The sequence below is a fragment of the Triturus cristatus genome, chromosome 8 (assembly GCF_964204655.1).
Source record: "Triturus cristatus chromosome 8, aTriCri1.1, whole genome shotgun sequence".
Classification (NCBI taxonomy): domain Eukaryota; kingdom Metazoa; phylum Chordata; class Amphibia; order Caudata; family Salamandridae; genus Triturus; species Triturus cristatus.
Genome location: NC_140591.1, coordinates 1,225,069,865 through 1,225,091,475, shown reverse-complemented (window position 1 = coordinate 1,225,091,475; position 21,611 = coordinate 1,225,069,865). Strand labels below are relative to the sequence as shown.

The 21,611-nt window shown below is 39.4% G+C and overlaps 1 protein-coding gene across 2 annotated transcripts in view; it reads right to left on the bottom strand.

Annotated features, from left to right (window-relative positions):
- Nucleotides 1–21,611, bottom strand: part of MYO16 (myosin XVI) — a 2,357,781-nt gene that overhangs the window by 367,854 nt on the left and 1,968,316 nt on the right. For both annotated transcript variants that reach the window (XM_085622905.1, XM_085622906.1), the window contains exon 32: nt 8,460–9,653. In XM_085622905.1, coding sequence (XP_085479031.1) covers nt 8,460–9,653 — 1,194 coding nt within the window. The remainder of the gene's footprint in view (nt 1–8,459; nt 9,654–21,611) is intronic.

The window sequence follows — 21,611 nt, the reverse complement described above, 5'->3', positions numbered from 1 at the left end:
CTGATGCTAATACTGTATTTAGACACTTATTTGCCCATGTCTTCTTCCATACATTTTTAGCTATACATATATTACAAATATTTTTTTTTCATAAAGACACATATGTCATCAGCAGAAGATTGCGGTCGCGTGAGTTATAGTCGCCTGCACTAACTATAACGGGGGAATTTCACTGGTTTTTTATCAGTAAAATTTCCGCTAACTATAACATGTGTGAAACCTATGTTTTTTTCAGTGAATTTGCAAGGTTTTTTAAATGCTAATTCCTAACTATAACGTGTGTGAAACCTATGGTTTTTTCAGTGAATTTGTACGGTTTTTTAAATGCTAAGTTACTTTACGCCATTCGTGGCGTGCGCGCCCACTTAGCGCAGTTCGTTCCGTGCGCGCACGGTGCGCTTCACGCACCGTGCGCGCACAGTAAGCACGCGGTGCTTACTGTGCTTACGGTGCTTATAAGCCATGCACAAATGGTGCCCTTCGGGCACCATTTGCACACGGGGTGGAGAGAGTGTTGATAATTTTTTCTTTTATTATTTTTGTTAAAAATATTGTGGTTTTTCACACCTCTGAAAAGCCCTGCACATTTGGTGGCCTGCGGCCACCAAAAACACAGGGGGTGGGGAGAGTGTGGATAGTGGTTTTTTTTTTTCATTTTTTACCGTAAGCGTAATCGGCGAAATTAGCGAAAAAATAAAAATGGCATTTTTGGCCTTGGGGGGTCTTGGGGGACTCCCTCATCATGGCTATGTGTGTGTGAGCTGTCAAAACAGCTCCTTTACATGTGTATTGGTTTTATTTAACAACCTAACTCTCAGTGCGAGAGAGAAAATGGCGGCCGCCGCTTCCTGGTTTCGGCCGATTCGAATGTTTACTAAGATCTAAGAGCCAATCAGAATCGCGCTCGCGCACGCCACCGTACGCGTACGGTAAGCTTACGGTAAGCGTACCGTAAGCTGGCTCAGATATATATATTGATTTAAAGGCTATTTTCTCAGAATCTACTGAACAGATTTACACCAAACCTACAAAAGGCACTTCCTTGACCTGAGGACTACCTCTCTGCCAAATTTCAAGTAATTCTGTTCAGCCGTTCGGGCTGTAGCCCTGTCTAAAGGTCCTATGGAAAAATGCATGGGAAAAACGCGTTTTGGGACCCCCCTTTTATCTCAGCCCCCGCTTGACGAATCCTCCCGAGACTTTCAGGGTAGGAGCGGAGCGTAGCGCCCCACCTATTTTGAGAAATTCGCGAGGATTCATCGACCGGCGCCAAAGTTATTCAAAATAGAATGTTGCGGATTTCCTATGGAAAAGGGGTCCTAACTATAACTACCTACTGGCGACCGCCAGTAGGTAATATATATATATATATATATATATATACACATATATATATATATATATATATATATATATATATATATATATATATATATATATATATATATATATATATATATATATATATATATATTCACTTAAAAAAACCATAGGTTTCACACATGTTATAGTTAGCTGTACATTTCACTCGTAAAAAACCAATGAAATTCCACGTTATAGTTAGATCAGGTAACTATAACTTGCGCGCCCACAATAAACTGCTGATGACGTCACATATTACATCACTCATGACATGGTCAGTGACATCACTCTTCACATCAATGATGACATCTGAAATGACACATTGTGGATTGCGGTCGCGCAAGTTATAGTTACCTGATCTAACTATAACGTGGAATTTCATTGGTTTTTTACGAGTGAAATGTACAGCTAAGTATAACATGTGTGAAACCTATGGTTTTTTAAGTGAATTTGCAAGGTTGTTTAAATGCTAATTCCTAACTATAACGTGTGTGAAACCTATGGTTTTTTCAGTGAATTTGTACGTTTTTTTAAATGCTAAGTTATGTATTTATTTTTTATTTTTTTCTGGTTTTTCACCGTGCGCGCACCGTGCGCGCGCTGTGGGCACTCGGTGCGCTTCGCGCACCGAGTGCCCACGTTGCGCAGTTCATACCGTGCGCGCCTCGCCTTTTTTTACACAGTAACAATTTTTTTTTCTCCCTTGCAGGTCCTTCAATTTATTTAATAAATGTGATTGTTATTTCTTTTTTTTTTTTTCTTTTTTTTTTTTGCCGTGCGCGTACGGTAAGCTTACCGTACGCTCACTCCGCGATTTTTTAAAAAAATTAATAAATGTATTTTTCGTACTTTTTGGTCCTTCGTGGACCCCCTGAAAAACGCTAGGGGGTCTGCAACTCTCTTCGTTGCCCCCTTTTCACGTTATCCACCTTTGTTTTTCAGTTCGAGAGACAGAAAATGGCGGCCGACACATTCTGATTTCGACCGATTCGAATGTTTACAGTCATGTAACCACCAATCAGAATTGAGCTCGCGCACGGCACCGTACGCGTACGGTAAGCTTACCGTAAGCGCACGGAGCGCGCTTACAGATATATATATTGATTTAAATGCTATTTTCTCAGGACCTACTGAACAGATTTACACCAGACCTGCAAAAGGCACATCTCTGACCTGAGGACTACCTCTCTGCCAAATTTCAAGTAATTCTGTTCAGCCGTTCGGGCTGTAGCTCGGACTAAAGGTCCTATGGGAAAATGCATGGGGAAAACGCGTTTTGGGACCCCCCTTTTTTCTCAGCCCCCGCTAGACGAATGCCCCCGAGACTTTCAGGGTAGGAGCGGAGCAGAGCGCCCCACCTATTTTGAAAATCTCGCGAGGATTCGTCAACCGGCGCCAAAGTTATTCCAAATAGAATGTTGCGGATTTCCTATGGAAACACGGTCCTAACTATAACTATCTACTGGCGACCGCCAGTAGATAATATATATATATATATATATATCCCACGGTTTTGGCTCTGTTTCAGGCACATGGCGCTCTCTGACGGTGCGGTTCGTGGAGACGGCGGAGCCCAGCCGTTATTAATTTGACCAAGTATTCCTTTTAGAAGAATCCACATGCACTCATGGGTAAACTCGTGTTGCACTTTTTGTTTTTTTAAGGTAACAACATTTTAAACGACAAGCCCAACAGCCCTACATGTTTCGGTCTGTCCACAGACCTTGATCACGGGTACAAAATGCATCAAACAGTGCTCATATTTGAAAAAAAAACATTTACCACATGATGTTACATCACATCCCTTGTTAGGAGCGCTTTGCATTCTGGTAACTGTAGTGAAATATTCTTGTGCAATTCTGAACTAGTATTTAGTGAATATAGTGCAAATGAATACAAATAACAATTCGTTTTTAGGGACAGCTTTGCTAGCATTATTTAGGTTAACCTATTGATTATACCTTTTGTTCACACAATTAATATTTAATTTCATCATTTCAGTAGAAGCTATACTGCATGTCCACTTATTTGGTTTTGTTTTTAAACCAGCCCTCTAGTGGGCATATGTTTCATATGGTAATAACATAAGCTGTGGCATGCGTTGAAAAATATTAACACATATTTCTTTCCTTATTTCCGTACATGCCCTCTATTGGGCCTATGTTCCATATGAATTATAGACTCTAACCGAAATGCTTGTCCTTCCATTTCTATTGGTGGACATGTTTGATCAACACATACTTCTATGTTCAAATCTGTCAATTTTCATTGGTTGTCACACTTCATCAATTGTAAAATCTTATTATTCATTTTTATGATTTTGTTCATATATATATATATATATATATATATATATTTTATATATATATATATATATATATATATATATATATATATATATATATATATATATATACCCCCAATTTTAAGAGAGGCAACGAGTGAATGATAAAATGAAATAGTCAAAAATACAAAAAGTGTGAAGAGAGAGGAAGGAGAAAGAAGAAGAAAAGGGGAAAGAAAAGATCAAGATAGAGAAAACTTCCAAACATAAAAGGCAAACCTAGTAATCATATTCTCTTTGCATTTACATTCATTTACAATATTACTTATAAGTCATGATGGTTTAGTCTCTCATTATAGGTGCGAGTACATCTCCTCATCTTTATTTAGCCCATTTGGGGCTGGAGTTCTGAAAGCCAAGATATGACACGATTCTTTGTGTCTGAAAGTGTGTTCTCGATTGCCACCTCTCACATGGCGATCGACCATCTCTACAGCATAGAGTTTTAGCTTTTTCCAGTCCCCTTCATGAAACATATGCCCACTAGAGTGCTGGTTTAAAAACAAAAACAAATAAGTGGACATGAGGTATAGCTTCTACCAAAATAATGAAATTAAATATTAATTGTGTGAACAAAAGGTATAATCAATAGGTTAAACATAAATAATACTAGCAAAAGTCGTCACTAAAAAGGAAATGTTATTTGTATTCATTCGCACTATATTCACTAAATACTAGTTTAGAATTGCACAAGAATATTTCACTACAGTTAACAGAATGCAAAGCGCTCCTAACAAGGGATGGGATGTAACATCATATGGTAAATGTTTTTTTTAAAATATGAGCACTGTTTGAGGCGTTTTGTACCCGTGATCAAGGTCTGGTCTGTGGACAGATCGAAACGCTTAGGGCTGTTGGGCTTGTCGTTTAAAATGTTGTTACCTGAATAAAACAAAAAGTGCAACACGAGTTTACCCGTGCGTGCGTGTGGATTCTTCTGAAAGGAATACTTGGTAAACATATCTATATCTATCTATATATATATATAAAATAGTCACTTAAAACAAAGTTTAACGTGACATTAGAGTTAGGTGAAAATTCCAGTGACGGGGTAACGTTTTAAACTTAAAAAACCATTGGAATTCACCAGTTATAATTATCTCTAGTAACTATAACTTGTGCTACAAGGTAACTATAACTCACATCCCCACCATGTACAGTCTTGGCATTACTGATGCCATTTCAAATGTTCCACTGAAGTTTTAAATAGTGCTGTAGAGCTGTAGAGCATGTTATGAGTAATATTATGAGTGGGGTAATTTTCTGTGCATGGCGAGGGCGCGAGTTATAGTTACCTTGGGGCACGAGTTATAGTTACTAGAGATAATTATAACTCGAGAGAACTATAATTAGTGAATTTTAGTGGTGTTTAACATTACATTGTCACTGCAATTTTTACCTAACTATAACATCACTTTGAGCTTTTTTCTGTGAATGTCTAGGGCTTTTTTTAACGTAAAGTAATATTTTATTATCAAACGTGAAGCCAACTCACTTCCATGCATGGCCAGGCCCTGTGGTCAGCCCTCCGCAGGCAGCCAACCCCATGCCATTCAAGGCCTTTGGCTCGGGTCCCTAGGGCCTCCATATTGCTTATGGAGGGGGGCCCACCCTCTTCTTAACTTAGTATTTGGTCCCGGTGAATGGGGTCCCTGAGGCCCTCACGGGCTCTAGGGGGCAGGCTCCACTAATGGTCCTCCTCAAAATATATTATTAAAGACCCACCGTGGGGTCAATTTGTATTTTAATAAAACACAGAGAAGGTTTTTTAAATAAATATTTTGGCCCCAGTGGGGTTCCTCTGGGACCCCCCACACAGAAACTGGGGGCAGTGTATCCCTCACCTGCCCCCTTATGTCTTTTTATAAAATCAAACACAGGACAGAGTCCCTGAGCCCTATAATGGCTGAATTAAACATTTTACTTCATGTTGCAGTCAGCGAATCAGAGTGCTCGGTCCTGCGGGAGAGTGTCTCCCATGGGAGCAGATGGGCCAAGGGAAAAAAGCCCCTTGGGCTAATCAGAAACCTGTATTTTTTTTAATTGTGAGAGTCCTTTGAACTCAACCATCCTGATATACACATATTTTTATACTTAATATCTCAAAACCTGCTGAATGGATTTACACCAAATCACAAAAAACGCACTTTCTGATCCAAAATCTAGCTTCCTGCCAAAATTGGTGTAATTTCGTTCAGCATTTATTGTGGTAGCACTGGTTAAAAAAGTCTATGTAAAATGCAAAGGGACTTTGCATTTTGGGACCCACTCCTAAGAAAATCTGAATTCAGTACATGAAAGTACAGGGTCGAGGATTGAAGTCCCTTTCATGCCTCCATTTCTGCACTCACAGCCATTCCAAGAGAATCAAGAATCCTGCCACATACACATCAGTCACAACAGTTACACATCAGGCGAAACTCAGATGAAATCATAAAACAATCTGCGTGCAAAAAACACAGAAGGAGTTGGAACTGACCTAAGTACATCTGTCCAAAGGTCTCGGCACAGTGCTTTTCTTAAACATCATCATTAAATGAAAATCAGTATCCTTATTAGATGCATTCAGCCTTTCTTTCCAAAGCCCCAATTGCAAATGTTGGCCACCATAGGTATGAAGTTCATAATTTTAAACTTCAAGCATACTAACAAAATATCTTCTTCTATTGTGGACGTTAGATATCATACTGTAAAAAGAGAGGGCACTGAAAAACCCAACCAGATATGTTCAACCTGATGACTTACTTCTATTCATTCTGTCTGCCACGTTGAGAAATTTCAGTCTATTTTACCATTATGGGTGTTCATTTACTGAAAGCTGCCTGGCAAAGGTATACAAGTCATTCTACTGCATGCATAACAAAAACTGTCAACACAAATGGAGAGGTTGATGTCACATTGGGTAAGTAGCTGTAGCTTTATTTGGCAATAATGAGCTGAATGAGAGGGTCTAGAACAAGCTCTAATGTCAGTAACTCCAGGAAAATACCTACTTAAACATTCTTTAACTGTGTTACATCAGTATTACATCATAACGACTATTTAAACTTTTGCTAATTATGATAGATGAGGGTGACATGGCATCTATGTTGTGCTTTTAGAGCATACAGGCTTTAATAGATACTCGTAAGAGTCAATCATTATTTTAAAGAGACTTAAATGCTGTTTACCTAAAATAATTAATAGTTTGAACAACTACAACAAGATTAATGTTTACCATGCATGGAAAGTAATGTATTTTGGAAGCTTTGTAAGATGTGTATGGGCTATGCATACATATTATTGGTTGGAGAAATGAGATGTAACACTTGGTCACTTTTCCTTTTAAACATCTTTCCTCAGGGAATCATGCACAAATGACCAAATGACCAAAGAACTCAGCATTGAAAGAAAAACAAGATGGCTACATTTAGATCATAAATTACAAGATATTTGAAATATGAATGAAAGTAAAAGGTAAACTATTGTTTCACAGATCCTGAAATCCTCCAAATGTACGCAACCTCTAAAAGTGAAAAGAATCTATGACTGAGGAAAGATAACTTTGCTTGTTTTAGTGACTCTGCTAAACATTTCTGTGAGCCAACACAGTAGATAACAAAGCTGCAGGGATTTTGCAACACCCCAAGAACTACACATGTGCAAATTACTCCTTGCCTGATAAGGGAAATGTGTGGTCGTATAACAGAAGTGCCTGTTTTCCAAAATAATAATTAAGTTTGCCTTGGGTCTTAAGCTATATTCTGCTGGCAACTGATTGCTCAATTTTATAGAACAGTGTAATATGTTAGTTCTGCCTCTGCCTGGTTCTGATATCCTTATGTACTAGAACTATATAAGGTGCATGAAGATAAAACTTTGTAAAATAACAACAATCTTTTCATAGCAACACAAAATGCTATTTCAAAAATGTATGCTTAGCAAATATCAAAAATTGCATGTCTCTTGAACATCTCAATTGATATTATGTTTCACAAATGTTCAATTTGTTGAGCACGGATAACAAATGTAGCAGAAGTTCCATTAAACATTACGGCATTTGGAATAGCTCTGGAAGCGGGAATGCCAACTCTGTGATGCATCACCCATAAATAAATTCATATCTGAGATATTGAGCCATTTATCTTTGCTGATACTACCATCTCAATTCTGAAAATCCTATAAGCAATGCAGCACAAGTAGGTTTTTTAAGTTGCCTACTAAATTCAATATGATTACATTTGGAAATGTAATGTTTTTTTATTATTAACTACAATGTCAACAAAGGTACATCAAAATACCGTACCACAAAGCATAACAAAAAATTACACTTTGAATGAATTTCACAATTTGACAATTATGTATGATATTGGAAAAGATTTACACTAATTGCAAATTGGAGGACGATATTGTTTACTTCACAACTGATAGTGTTGATGATTTAATTCTCGTATTATACATTGTTATGAGGGAGTGCTTTCAGTAGTGATACATGCTAAAAGAGATATTAAGTAAAATGCAACCTAATTACTTGACAATAATTATGTACAATCAATTAATTAAAACATAAGACACTATCCACAACCACAACATGTACAGTTGTTAAGACTTGTATACTCACAGGTAATGTTCCTACTATTGGCTAGGATATATTTGTAACATCTCATACCAGACAAAAATCGGGCATTAAATGCATGTGTTTGATGGTTCTAGCTGTCGTGCAAGACAAAGGATACATTTCAAGTGACACAAAGAATTTTTATATAAATGTTACCTTCAGGCTCTCGTATTTTTCTCCCTGCAGCAGACCTCCGTAGCAGGCTTCTTCCAGAGCTGAATAAGGTAGTTAACTCATCAAGGGGACTTGTCAGGTTCCTTGAGTTGGAGGGACTGAATGGAAGCGGAGATGGTGAGCAAGAATGTAATTTCCTCTGATCAATCCTTGCTATCTTCACTGGGGAGGATGAAGGAGGTTTTGATGAAGAGTTAGAGGAACCTTCAGGTGGCACTGAATTTGTCTTTGTAGATGATTTCAAAATATCTGTGTTTGTTAACATTTTCCCTGGATTCTGTAATACTGCATTTGAAATTTCTGGTGGAAAAGTAAAATATGTTGAAGGTCGATAGGAAGCTGAAGATGGCACTGGAGGAGGCAGTGGAGGAAGAGGGGGTGGGGGAGTTGATGGAGGTGACACTTTTCCAGAGACACTAAACACAGTCATGCTGGGTGAAAGGGATCGTTCGTTTTCCCCCTTCTGAGTTTTGGCACACTGTGGGGATAGAGGACTTGAAATGTCTGATGGTATAGGGTAGTTCAAATTGGTTTCTAAAACAGGAAGCTTTTTCACCTCCAGTGGAGTTAATGGTGATTCATCAGATGCAGGAGAGCAAGTCACAGGTGTTGGAGGAAACACAAGAAGTGGGGGCCTGTGGGGAAGTAGATTGGGAAATGGAGGCGGTATGTCACAAGGATCTTTATTTCCTGCACTTGGTTGACAGTTTGCGTCAATGTCTTCAGCAGTCACCATTTTTGTGCTCTCAGTCAACAAAGTTGGAGATCCTGTAAATTGTGGCAATTGTACTGCTCCACTTTCCTCCTGAAGAAAATTCATTTCTTCATAAACTGATTCCCCTGGGTCGGGGCTTCGAGCTTCATTGGGACTGCCTTTCCTGCCACGGCTAGCCATTTCAATATACACTGGCTCACTTTCATCATCTTCCTGTGACATAAACAAACTCATAATCCCATGGTGTGGCCCATCAGCAGAAGCTGCCCTTTGCATAAAGCCAATTTCCCGATGAACAGTTTTATTTACCAGGGAGCAGTGTTTTCCATCTCTGGATTTCAGGGCCGATATTTCTTCATAAGAACCAGTGAGCTTAGTATTAGGACTTCTCCTTGGCTTTGGTGGAGGATTCTTTTTCAAGATGCTGTAATCATCACTGTGGGGTCTCGGCCGTGAAAGTACTGGAGAAAACATATATTTATTATTAAATCATGCTATGTCACAAACTATGATTTCATAGTTTAAATCACCTTACCTTCAATGCAATTATCAGTCCTTACAGTTGTTATTTGAATACATAGGGCTTAAAAGACACATATATTTTCACACGTATGTGTGGTATATGTGCATATATACTGGTGTCTACAAGAGTAAAATTGAATTATTAATTTATTGAATTATGTTGGTTGCTTTCACTCATAAATGAGATTTGCTTCTATGGAAATTCTGACAGCATGGCAGAATGTCTGCATAAGCAAATCTTCTCACAGGGATGGAATAATGGGTGTTCTTAGGTCAGTCATCTCACAAAGGTTGTTGAACAATCACAAACATTTCACCCAGATAAAATTACGTTACACCTCTCATCACTAAGCTGTGTCCCTTGGGCTCCAGTTATGATCCCCTATCCCCACATCTTGCTAAATCATTCATCATCACCCTAGCAGAGGACATTTCCCCAGTAATTAATGCCTCACCACAGTGAGAGATACATTATGAAAACCGTGAACAAGCTATCATTCACCTCTTCCGAAGTAGCTGAGTCCAGATCCGCTGATCCCAGCCAACAACAGACCATTCTCCCCCCTTCCATTCCACCACTATTTCCTAGATTATAATTTTTTATAGAATCAAAGCAGCTGGTCTCAGACTCCCAACCTCGATTCAGACCAAACCACTGCACTGATACAGCTCTCCTAAACATCAAGAAACAATTACTCATTACCTGTGACAAAGACCACAATGCAATATTAATTTATTGACCTTATCTTCCATCTTTGTCACGATTAATCACAAACTGTTACTCGTTCACCAAGACACTGATTTCGGCATATGTAGAAAAGTCAATGCTTTGATGAAAAACTTTTCTCAGAAACAGAAAATATTGCATCAAGCTCAGGCAGTACATATCAAGGCACACCAGCCTCAGCCACTACATTCCACTTGGCTTGGATCTCTCCCCTATACCTTTTAATACTTACATGTGACCTTTAGCTGATTGAATTCCCTCATTTCATGTAGAATACCAAATGCATGCTAATGTCACTCGAATTCTAATTGACCATCTCTGAGACAGCACTGACAACTTAGTCACAGACACAAAAACTTGGACGGACACAAACGCCTTCTATTGTAACTTTAAAAAAAACTAAAGTACTGATGTTTGGTATGAAAACGTCTTCATGTTCTCTTTCAATTGGCCATCAGACCTCAACCCTCTCATGCTCTTGTCACAGCAGCACAGAATCTTGAAATATTTATTGACTCAGATAATCTAATTTAGCCCTGAAGCCTATGAAATAACAAAAAATGCACACCGTCTCCTGAATAACATTGATTTCATGCTCAGCATACCTCAATGCATCCACCTTATTCAAGCACATACTCTTCTATTGTCATTCTTCACCGCCCATAGAAGACTCTGATAAAAGGTCGACCTCGGAGACTTCATGTCTTGAACAGATTTGGCAATTCGGAAATTCGTGAGGGAACTCTTCCCCTGACCAAATTTTATCGATTTTGGCTATAGGATATACTGCGAAAGCAACCTTGGGACTACATGCCTTAGATATTGACACAAGTGGAGAAACCCACTTTGATTCAAGTTAATGAATATTAATTAACCTCCCATAAAAATGGAATGTTCCATCTAAAGGATATTATTCTAACTTTATGAGACTTCCTTTTATGGATATATACGGATATCACCTGAATTTGTTCTTTACTGTTTATCATTGAAGCGGCTTGATACTTCTTATCTCTGGCGAGTTATATCCAGGGTCTCCATAGATTTTACTTCAATTTATTGAGAAGATTTGTATCTTTACTGATTTCTAGGAGGAAAGTTCGAGCGACTTATGTTACCTCTATGAGATAACATCTTACTCTAAGTAATTGTGGCATAACAAATGATATTGACGAAGCTTCAAGGAATCTTTTGAAAATAAATTATCGGTCAGATTAACTTAATGTACTAGTTAGGTTTGGAGTTTTCGCCTTTTGAATACACCATCAGAGCCCTGAGGAAGGACGGTGATTGAGATTCCGAAACGCGCGTCGGTACAATTGTGTTTTTTATTTTGTTCTTGATGTATATTATTGTTTTGTGTGTTTTTATTGTTTTTTGCCTTTTTTATGTATTACTTATATTTGTCCTTGATGTGTATGTCTGAATTGTTGATTTATGTACCTTGACCAAATGTATTGCTTCGTCAATGTCTGAGACACTTCCTACTTGGATGAAGAGTTTAACTGTATTGATGTCTTTGATACAAATATAAAGATTAACTCTATGAGGAAAGTAAATATATATTTTTTGATAATAAAAACTAAATAATGTTATAGAATATTGTTTTCTTCTTTGTGGGATAGCCTTTGGTTGCAAATCTTGCTTGAAGGGGTTTGTTGTGGTTTAATGAATTGTGTTTTTCCCTGCGTCTTTTCCCCGTGATTGTCATATTACAGGGACCCTCTGATGTATTATTGGTTAAGCTCATAAGTACCTAACAGAGTCACTTACAAAGACCAAATAAGGAAGAAACTGACCCACAGAATAATAGAAAAAACGTTCATCTGCATGCAAAAACGTCTTGACTCTAAAAACGTTTAAGTCCAACCAACAAAAGGTTTCTCATGAACAGTCTCTCCCCTATTGAATTTAAAATGGTATTCTCAAAGGTGAAAAATTATTTCTCCACAGAAAATCAAAAAGAAAGAGACAAAATGTAAATGCACCTTACCAGTTCCTTTGTCGATATTGATATTAATACTTGTGTTTTTTATGTGTGAATGGATCAATGTTTGAGTATTCATGGAAATATGTGATAGTTGTACATTCCTAAATAGTCTGCTGGAATTCTTTGTAAATCCCATGCTACCCTACTGCTATGCGAGTATATTTCTAACTTTCAAGCAGGGAGTTTTGTGAAAATGGCTGATGGTATACATACAGTCATATATCATTTTTAAAAAGCAAGATACAAAACATTTAAGATATAATGCTTTGAACAGTACAATAAGGTGCTCTGGTGCCACAAGTCCAAATATAACTTCTAACATCTCCTATTAGAGACTCAAGGGCTAATTACAGTTCACAATGGTGGATATTCTATCCTCTACTGAGGAAGAGGTAGCAACCCTGCTCACTGGCATCAGAAGAAATGCTGTATTTAGAATGGGTGTCATGGCTTTTTTTATCCGCAGTGGCTACATCTGTGAATCGAAGGGCCACTTAAAGGGTTCAAGGTAAATGTTTGTAACAGGAATTCTACCACTGCAGTTTAATATGGTGGAATGTCTGCTTTCATTTGTGGGTACGAGCTATGTATCCCCAAAGATAAACTATGCTGCCAGGACCCACATGCCAAGTGTTGCTGATATGCTGGGAGTATTTTTGAAGCACATGGCCCCTTGTGTAAGTAGGCACTACATTTTGGTCGTTCATTGGTGACAGATGTTCATCCCAGATTGGGTGTTCAGATGTTATTCCTGTCAGGTGGCATCATCCCCCATGAGTGACATTTATTTATTTATATATTTATAAAGTTTTATATAGCGCTAACACGATCCTGAAAGATATCAGAGCGCTTTACAAAAGGAAGGAAGGAAAGTAATACATGCAATATGGACATCAAAAAAGCATAATAAACATGAATAATTACAGTACAAAGGGGTCCAAGGAGAATAAAACAACAGCTAATACATAGCGGGCTAAGAAGGGGGCAAACAATGAGGTAAGGGAGAGTAGCATCAAATGGAGGTCTAATGGTTGTAGGATCAGATACTTCGAGCAGGTGATCATAACCCATTTAAGGTAAAAACTTGTTCATTAGGAATGTTTTGGCATCCCGTTTGAAAGCAGCTGTGGAGGAGATTCTGCGTACTTTCGGAGGAAGAGAGTTCCAGATCTTCGGGGCAGCGCCGGAGAAGGCTCGTTGGCAGGTTCTCTTTTTGCTATAGATTTGTGGTTTCAAGAGGAAAGAGTTCGCACTTCTTGAGGGTCTACCAAGCCCCGGATAGTTCAAGTTTTTGCGCTAGGTAAGTGGGGGTTTTCAGTTGGAGGGCTTTGTGTGCCAGACAAGCCATCTTTAGCTGAATTTGAGCTTCGTAAGGCAACCATTTAAGGGATTTTAGGACTGGGGATATGTGCACGTTTCTTTTGGTACCTGTAACCAGCCTAGCCACAGCGTTCAGAGATGCCCTTAGTAGAGCCAAGGTATATTTGGGGAGACCACAGAGCGTAGCGCAGCCATAGTCAAGTCTCGGCAACACAAGCGCTTGGACCCCCTGCTGGAAGTCAGATTGTGGAAGGAATGGTTTGATATTTCTGAGTGTCCTCTTCAAGTGATTAGCTCCCTTACACACAGAGCCAATATGATTCTTCATGTTCAGATGCTTGTCCAGGGTGATTATGAGAGATTTGGCTGAATCTATAATGAGGGGGGAGCAGTTGAAGGCAGTGAGGTGATTCAACCAAAGGTCTGGCTTGGGGATGTGGTTGTTTTTAAAATTATTATTAATTATTATTATTATTATTATTATTATTAATATTATTATTATTATTATTATTATTATTAGTATTATTATTTCCATTAGAGTTCTATTGTTACCCGAGGGTATCCTGTTGCTGAGAAAGAGGAGTTAGAAACAGATTTACCTCAGTGGGAAAACTCAGAGGCGGACAAAAAAAGCAGAGTTTATTATTGTGTATAAAGCCAGGTTTTAAGGAATTCACTAACTGTTAGGAGTTCATTTGCACAATTTTATAAGCAGAGAGTTCCAAAACTGTGCAGTCTGCACTGAGAAAGAAGAGCCGGAAAGTAAGTATTTTTTTACTCAAGGCACAATCAGTAAGTTGGCATTGACAGAGCATACTGAAAGAGAAGGTCTGCAACAACAGAATCTTGATTGCAAAAAATTAGGCCCAAACCAATGTAAAGCTCTGTGTACTACACAAAAGCTTTAAACTTAATACTATTAGAGACAAGAAGCCAATGCAATTTATCTAGCACTGCAGCAGTCTCTATCAGGCTCCACCATTTGATCAGAATTCAGGATCCTCTATCATCAGAGCATTCTTATTCATGTCTCGACGACTTAAAATAAGTAACTGGACCACTTGTGGTCGATGTTGATAGGGGAGAAATGGTAGGATTTCGGTTACTGGTCTCAACAGACAGAAACACCTAGAGAGAGTTTGCTCTCTTGAGTAGAAAAAGACAAATCTACAACCATCTAAACCCCCCCACATGACGAACAACCGGGGAGGCAAGCAGAGTAGAGTTAGCATGAAGAGGTCAAAAATTGTCAGGTAAAGGAAGAGGAAGATTGTCAATGGAGCAGTGAGGAATTTCTATTTTGTCCCCATTAAATTTAAGTGAATTAATCCCTAGTCAGGAGAAGATGTCCCTATGACAGTAATGAAATGAGTCAACTGGCAAAGGACTAGATTGATCTATTGCAAACACAAGGAGATGATGGACAGAGCACTGAAACTTTTCAGATACTCACCCCCATTCACAGATCTGGGTTAAATCCATCATCATTCTTTAACTCACTTCGCCACCTCAGCTCAGGCCCACCTATATGCAAATCAGTCTTGACCCTGTGCCTCATGGGAACAGTCCAGCTCAAACTGCCAAGCCAGGTCTTCCCTGAACCAGAAACAAGCATCCTGGGACCAGTTTCTGGGTAACACCCTTCATCAGCCACGCTAGCTTGAATACAGTGGCAAAGTGAGCAATGGACCCATGTCTGGGCATACCCTGCCAACTTAGGGCAAACAAAGCAAACACAGGAAAATGATGGACGGAGCGCTGAAACTTTTCAGACACTCACCCCCAGTCACAGACCTGGGTTGAATCCATCATCATTCTTTAGCTCACTTTGCCACCTCAGTTCAGACCCAGCTTTATGCAAATCAGTCTTGACTCTGTGCCTCATGGGAGCAGTCCAGCCCAAACTGCCAAGCCAGGTCTTCCCTGAACCGGAAACAAGCATCCTGGGACCGGTGTCTGGGTAACACCCTTCATGAGCCAGGCTAGCTTGAATCCAGTGTCACAGTGAGCAAGGGACCCACGTCTGGGCATACCCTGCCAACTTAGGGCGAACAAAGTAAACACAAGGAGATGATGGACGGACCGCTGAAACTTTTCAGACACTCACCCCAGTCACAGATATGGGTTGTATCCATCATCATTCTTTAGCTCTCTTCGCCACCTCAGTTCAGACCCAGCTATATGCAAATCAGTCTTAACCCTGTGCCTCATGGGAACAGTCCAGCCCGAACTGCCAAGCCAGGTCTTCCCTGGACCGGAAACAAGCATCCTGGGACCGGTTTCTGGGTAACACCCTTCATCAGCCAGGCTAGCTTGAATCCAGTGGCACAGTGAGCAAGGGACCCACGTCTGGGTGACAAATGCAAAGAGCCCTAAGTTGGCAGGGTATGCCCAGACATGGGTCCAGTGCTCTCCATGCCACTGGAGTCAAGCTATCCTGGCTGATGAGGGCTGAATGCCCGAACCCGGTCCTAGGTTGCTTGTTTCCAGTCCAGGGAGGACCTGGCTTGGCAGTTCAGGCTGGACTGTTCCCGTTGGACGCAGGGTCAAGACTGATTTGCATATGGCTGGGTCCAAACTGGAATGGCATGGTGAGCAAAAAAACGATGGATTTAGGCCTAGATCTCTGTACTGGGGTAGATGTATGACATTGTTCTGCATTCTGTCCATCAATTGTCCTTTTTGCATTTGTCACCCCGTGTGAGACAGGTATGCCCAGACGTGGGTTCGGTGCTCTCCGTGACACTGGAGTCAAGCTATCCTCGCTGACGAGGGATGAAACCCCTAAACCAGTCCTAGGATGCTTGTTTCCAGTCCAGGGAGGACCTGGCCTGGCAATTCGGGCTGGACTGTTCCCATTGGGCGCAGGGTCAAGACTGATTTGCATAGGGCCGGGTCCAAACTGGAATGGCATAGTGAGCAAAAAACCAATGGATTTAGGGTCAGATCTCTGTACTGGAGTGAATGTATGAAATTGTTCTGCATTCTGTCCTTCAATTGTTCTTTTACATTTGTCACCCCGAGTGGGACGGGTATGCTCAGACGTGGGTCCCGTGCTCTCCATACCACTGGAGTCAAGCTATCCTGTCTGATGAGGGCTGAAAGCCCAAAACCGGTCCTAGGATGCTTGTTTCCAGTCCAGGGAGGACATGGCCTGGCTGTTCGGGCTGGACTGTTCCCATTTGGCGCAGGGTCAAGACTGATTTGCATATTGCTGGGTCCAAACTGGAATGGCATGTTGAGCAAAAAATTGGTTTAGGCCCAGATCTCTGTACTGGGATGAATGTATGACCTTGTTCTGCATTCTGTCCATCAATTGTTCTTGTAAGATTGATCTATTGGCAAAATGATGTGTGTGTTACTGGCACAGTTCATGAAACAAATCCCACGGTTCTAAATAGATTTTGCCAGAGGTTTCCGATAGACATAAACAAAGTAGGACTAAGGAAAGAACCATGAGGGACACCCTGCCCTATTCTCTGAACCTGTATACAAAATGAGGGGGTGCATCACTTGTGTTCTGCCAGACAAATAGGGTGAAAACCACTTTAGGGCCACATCTCAAACACCAACTTCCCTTAAGTTTAAAATCAGGATGTTATGATTTACTGTATAAAAGGTAGCAGGCAAGTCTAGTTGCACCAGGGCTACAAAATGATCAGAATTCACTGCCATTCTAAGATCATCTAACATGACTACCAATGCCGATCTTGTGACATGAGCAGACCGAAAGCCAGACTGTGCCGGATCAAGTAGATCATGATCTTCAAGAACATTGGAAAGAAGCTTGATTGACATTTTTTCCAAGATTTTCCCTCAAGAATAAGAGCAAGGACATACGCTCAAAACTACTGAGGACCAAGGAAAGGCTCCATGGCTCTTTTCCAGTTAGATGGAAACACACCAGTAGATAGTAAAAGATTATGGATATGTCTTATCAAGGACATTGGACAGTTTACTTTCTACCCGTATTATGGGGTGTTTTAATTTAGGACGACAAATGCAAATTAGACACCATTTCGTGTCTGTCGTTTCAGGAATTTGGATTTAGTTTTCCGTTTGAGAGACTATTGGCTTTGAGCGCAGATTTAATGTTCTTCTCTTTATCTATTGAGTTCTGATGAAGTTCCCTCAGAGGAACGAAACGCGTTGGCTGATTTCCGCTTTTTACTATCAGCTACAAAAAAGAGAAATTTTGGATTAACTCAGAGAAAATTGACTCTACCCTTGGTGCAACTTCCCCTTCCTATGAAATTACTAATGATCTAGGGGGCGTAGTTTTTTCTCAGACACAGTTCAGAACATAACAATTTGTGTATTGAGTCTGATATTGTTAGCATTACAGGGCTCATGACTGCTCCACATGATTAAAATACAGGTTTACTAACCTTTTGGGAGGTGGGTGGGACATGTGAAGATAACATGCAAGGTAGATTCTTGCACATGTTAACACCATCTACAAGTTTTATTGTTACCTGTAACAGCTTGTAGCAGATCATTTTGAACAAAGATCTACTGTGAGAAAGCCTCCCAAACAATGAGACATAAAATTTATTTTTATAAACATGGAGTAACAAATCTCCAAGCATGGATATCGCACTGTAATACAATATGAATTTATAACAATACATACATGTGCCCGCTTTGGCAAAATATCTTGTCTTAAATGAATGTCAGCCTCCGCATGTTACTAATGTGCTCCTTATACACAGCAAAAGATATAGACGAATCCCAGAGGTTACCAATTTCTAAATTTCTCAGGCAAACCTAATAAGGAATCTCTATGTATAGATTTCTGTGTTAAGGTTGATGATTCAGTCCAAAGCAGGTGGACTAGAGAACCCATCCTTGCAGATTTTAACTTATAACAAAATTTTGCAGGGGCACCTTGTCTTGCGATATTTTGCTTGAACAGACCAAACTCTATTCTGATTTGAGATGGGGATGTATTACCAGGAAGTTGGAAGGGCTGCCTGCACATGTTTAAATTAAGTGATTCCAATAACTTTGTTTCACGGGAACACAGTTGTTCACACCCATATGATATCACCTTCAGGAAAGGCAACATGGTTTGACCCCCAAAATCTTTTTGCAATGAGAGAAAGGTTGAGGTCAGATCTCCTGCTTTTGATTTCTTTTGGGCTTTGTGAGCCAAAAAGGTACCTTGGGTGTTGATTATATCAAGGTAATTTATATTCTGACTCTTGGAAAAATGTAAGGTTGTTTATATACAAGGGCCCTGATTTCTTATGCCTTTTACTGAATGTTAGGTCTTTGGTTTTCTTGAGATTGATTTCAAAAGTTTATTTGATTAGTTTATATAGTAGTCTTTGCAGACTGACTTTAGTTATAGTCAGCAAGAGGACATCACCACAATGCAGATTAGTTTTGTGCAGCTCAATAGGAATATCCGCTAAAAAGATGTTAAGTAGGGCTGGAGCAAACACACACCCCTGTTTTAGACCGATGGTGGTTTCCACCTTGTGTGAAACCATTTTTTAGTCACCAATTTTAACCTGCATCAAAGTTTCAAAGAGGTGGATTGCTTTTCTGGTATCGTCCCTCAGCGAGTTTTTGCCAAAGTTTATATCTACTTGTTCAAAAGCGGCCATCAAATCTAAGAAACATGCATGCAATACTGTGCAAAGATAAGGCAAAGGTATGATGCAGGTGAAGCCCCATGTCTTAGGGGTCTCTTCAAAATGTACCTGATTATTGACAAATAAGGAAGTGGCTTTGTAACTATTTAAGAAACTAGTGTTTCGAGAGAGAAGGAACACAGTTAAAATGTGTTTTGCAAGGATTGGTTAGAGAAACCTCTAGAGAAGGGCAGTCATTCTATGAAGAGCAATAATAGGAAATATTGAAAGTTTAATTAAAGTAAATCGGTTCAAAATCATTAGGCTAATATTAATACACAAAAAAATGACATTTTATTACCAGATCTTTATTTAGGCACTTAAGTGTATCTTGCTGCTTTCATACTGGTCGCTTTAGCAAACCTTTACAGATTTATTCTGCGGTGCAAACTACAAACCAATTAGAGCAACTAAAAGTTCCAACCCCCAAAGGAGAACATGTGTTTCCTGGCCTCAAGAATTAACACAGGATATTTTTTTTCTATGAAGATAGATTTTGGTAGTAAGCCAGTGATTCACTCCTACTCTACCTTGTCTCTGTGAAAATTGCTTTTTCCAGTTACTATTTACAATCGGTACTAACAGCTGAAAATGTCAAGGTTCATCCTCACTCTCTGGTTACTATTAAGGTCACACACAACACATTTTGTTATGTATACATTTTAAGGTAAACTCCAGACAACTCTTGTTATGTTAGATTTGGGAAACACTAAAAATGTCTTTGTATGTAAGATAATAATTTGGAAAGCGTGGATTTAAAAACGTAGACTTATCATTGGCTAAGCAATACATATTGGTTCTTCCATCCAATTGAATGTTTTTTGGAAGACTTATTTCTCCATGAGTGAAGCATGGAACTACACCATTTTACAGAAACCTCTAATCTCACTAACTGAGAAAGTGTCAAGCAGCAATGACAAGTTTGTTGAAATTACTGGATTGCTATCGAGTACCATCTACCCCACACAGTCTATCCAGCTAAAAACAGAGGACTGACTGGGAAACTGAATTCAGAATTCCAATCCCAAATACAACTTGGTTAACTTACATGGAAACTATTTAACAATCATTCCAGGCTCGCAAACAATATACACCCAGTGAAGGATTATGGTGCACAATAACTGAACTCCTTAAAGACTGCAAAAATTGACTCTGGGAGATAATTCACTGTGATGGACACATCAGTCCTTTCTTGCTGATCTCATCCATTTTCTGGTTACTTGGGGAAAGTGTTACTGAATGTGTTTTAACATCTGGCTTTAAATCCCAAGGTCAAAATAGATCCTTCAATGATCATCTTTAGCAAACTCTCCACATTTTCAAACCAACACTGTTAAAGATGGCTGGTAAATCTATCACAGTTGCAAAGTCCTTACTGCTCAAAAGCTAGAAATCAACCTCAACGCTCTTCTCAGATGGATAGTTGTCAGAAACTTAATTTTTCTCTCTCCATTATGGAAAAACTCCACCACTGTAACTTGGTGTTAGATGGACTTTCAAATATGCAGATCCACTAACTGTGTGCTGAAATGTGGCACTTTTATGCTTACGATAATTGTAATATATTTTGGCCCTGATTCCGAGTGAGTCAAAGGGTTGAAAGTTCTATGTTATTTACCTCACTCCAGTAGTTACCAGTAGGTGCACTAAACTGCTCACCCTTCGTTAAATTTCAGCAGGTTAAATATGCCAGGATTAAAAAGGTGTACAGTGTTTGGTATTTACAATGGCATGCAGATCTTGATGCAGTTAGCACCAAGATGTGCATGCCTTTCCTCCAAAACTCAAAATTGGTCAAGTTATCCCACTTGATAAATTCCAAAACTCCAGAGAATTGGATTTTATGGAGTTTTCTATTTTGCCTCCAACTTCAAGACCCACAATAAGCAAGAGCTTTTGTGCTTTAATTAAAAAGAGCAGACATTTTCTCAGTCACACAGAAGTCATAGTACTGATGGCAGGTACCAGCTTTTCATTGTTCTTGGCTTCTGTGCTATCCATAGGAAGAATTCGTAGAAAATGTAAACAGAGTCCTGTTGTCCCAATCAAAATTTTCCTTCCTTTGTAAATCACTCGATGAATTACACACAGCTAGACATTTGTGTTTTTTCAGGGTTATTTTCACGCCTCATTTTGTTAAGTAAATAAACATTCAAATTGACTATTGTATGAATTCTGTGATGTACTTTCATGATTTTAATTAATCGATTAAAGTGGTTTTGAC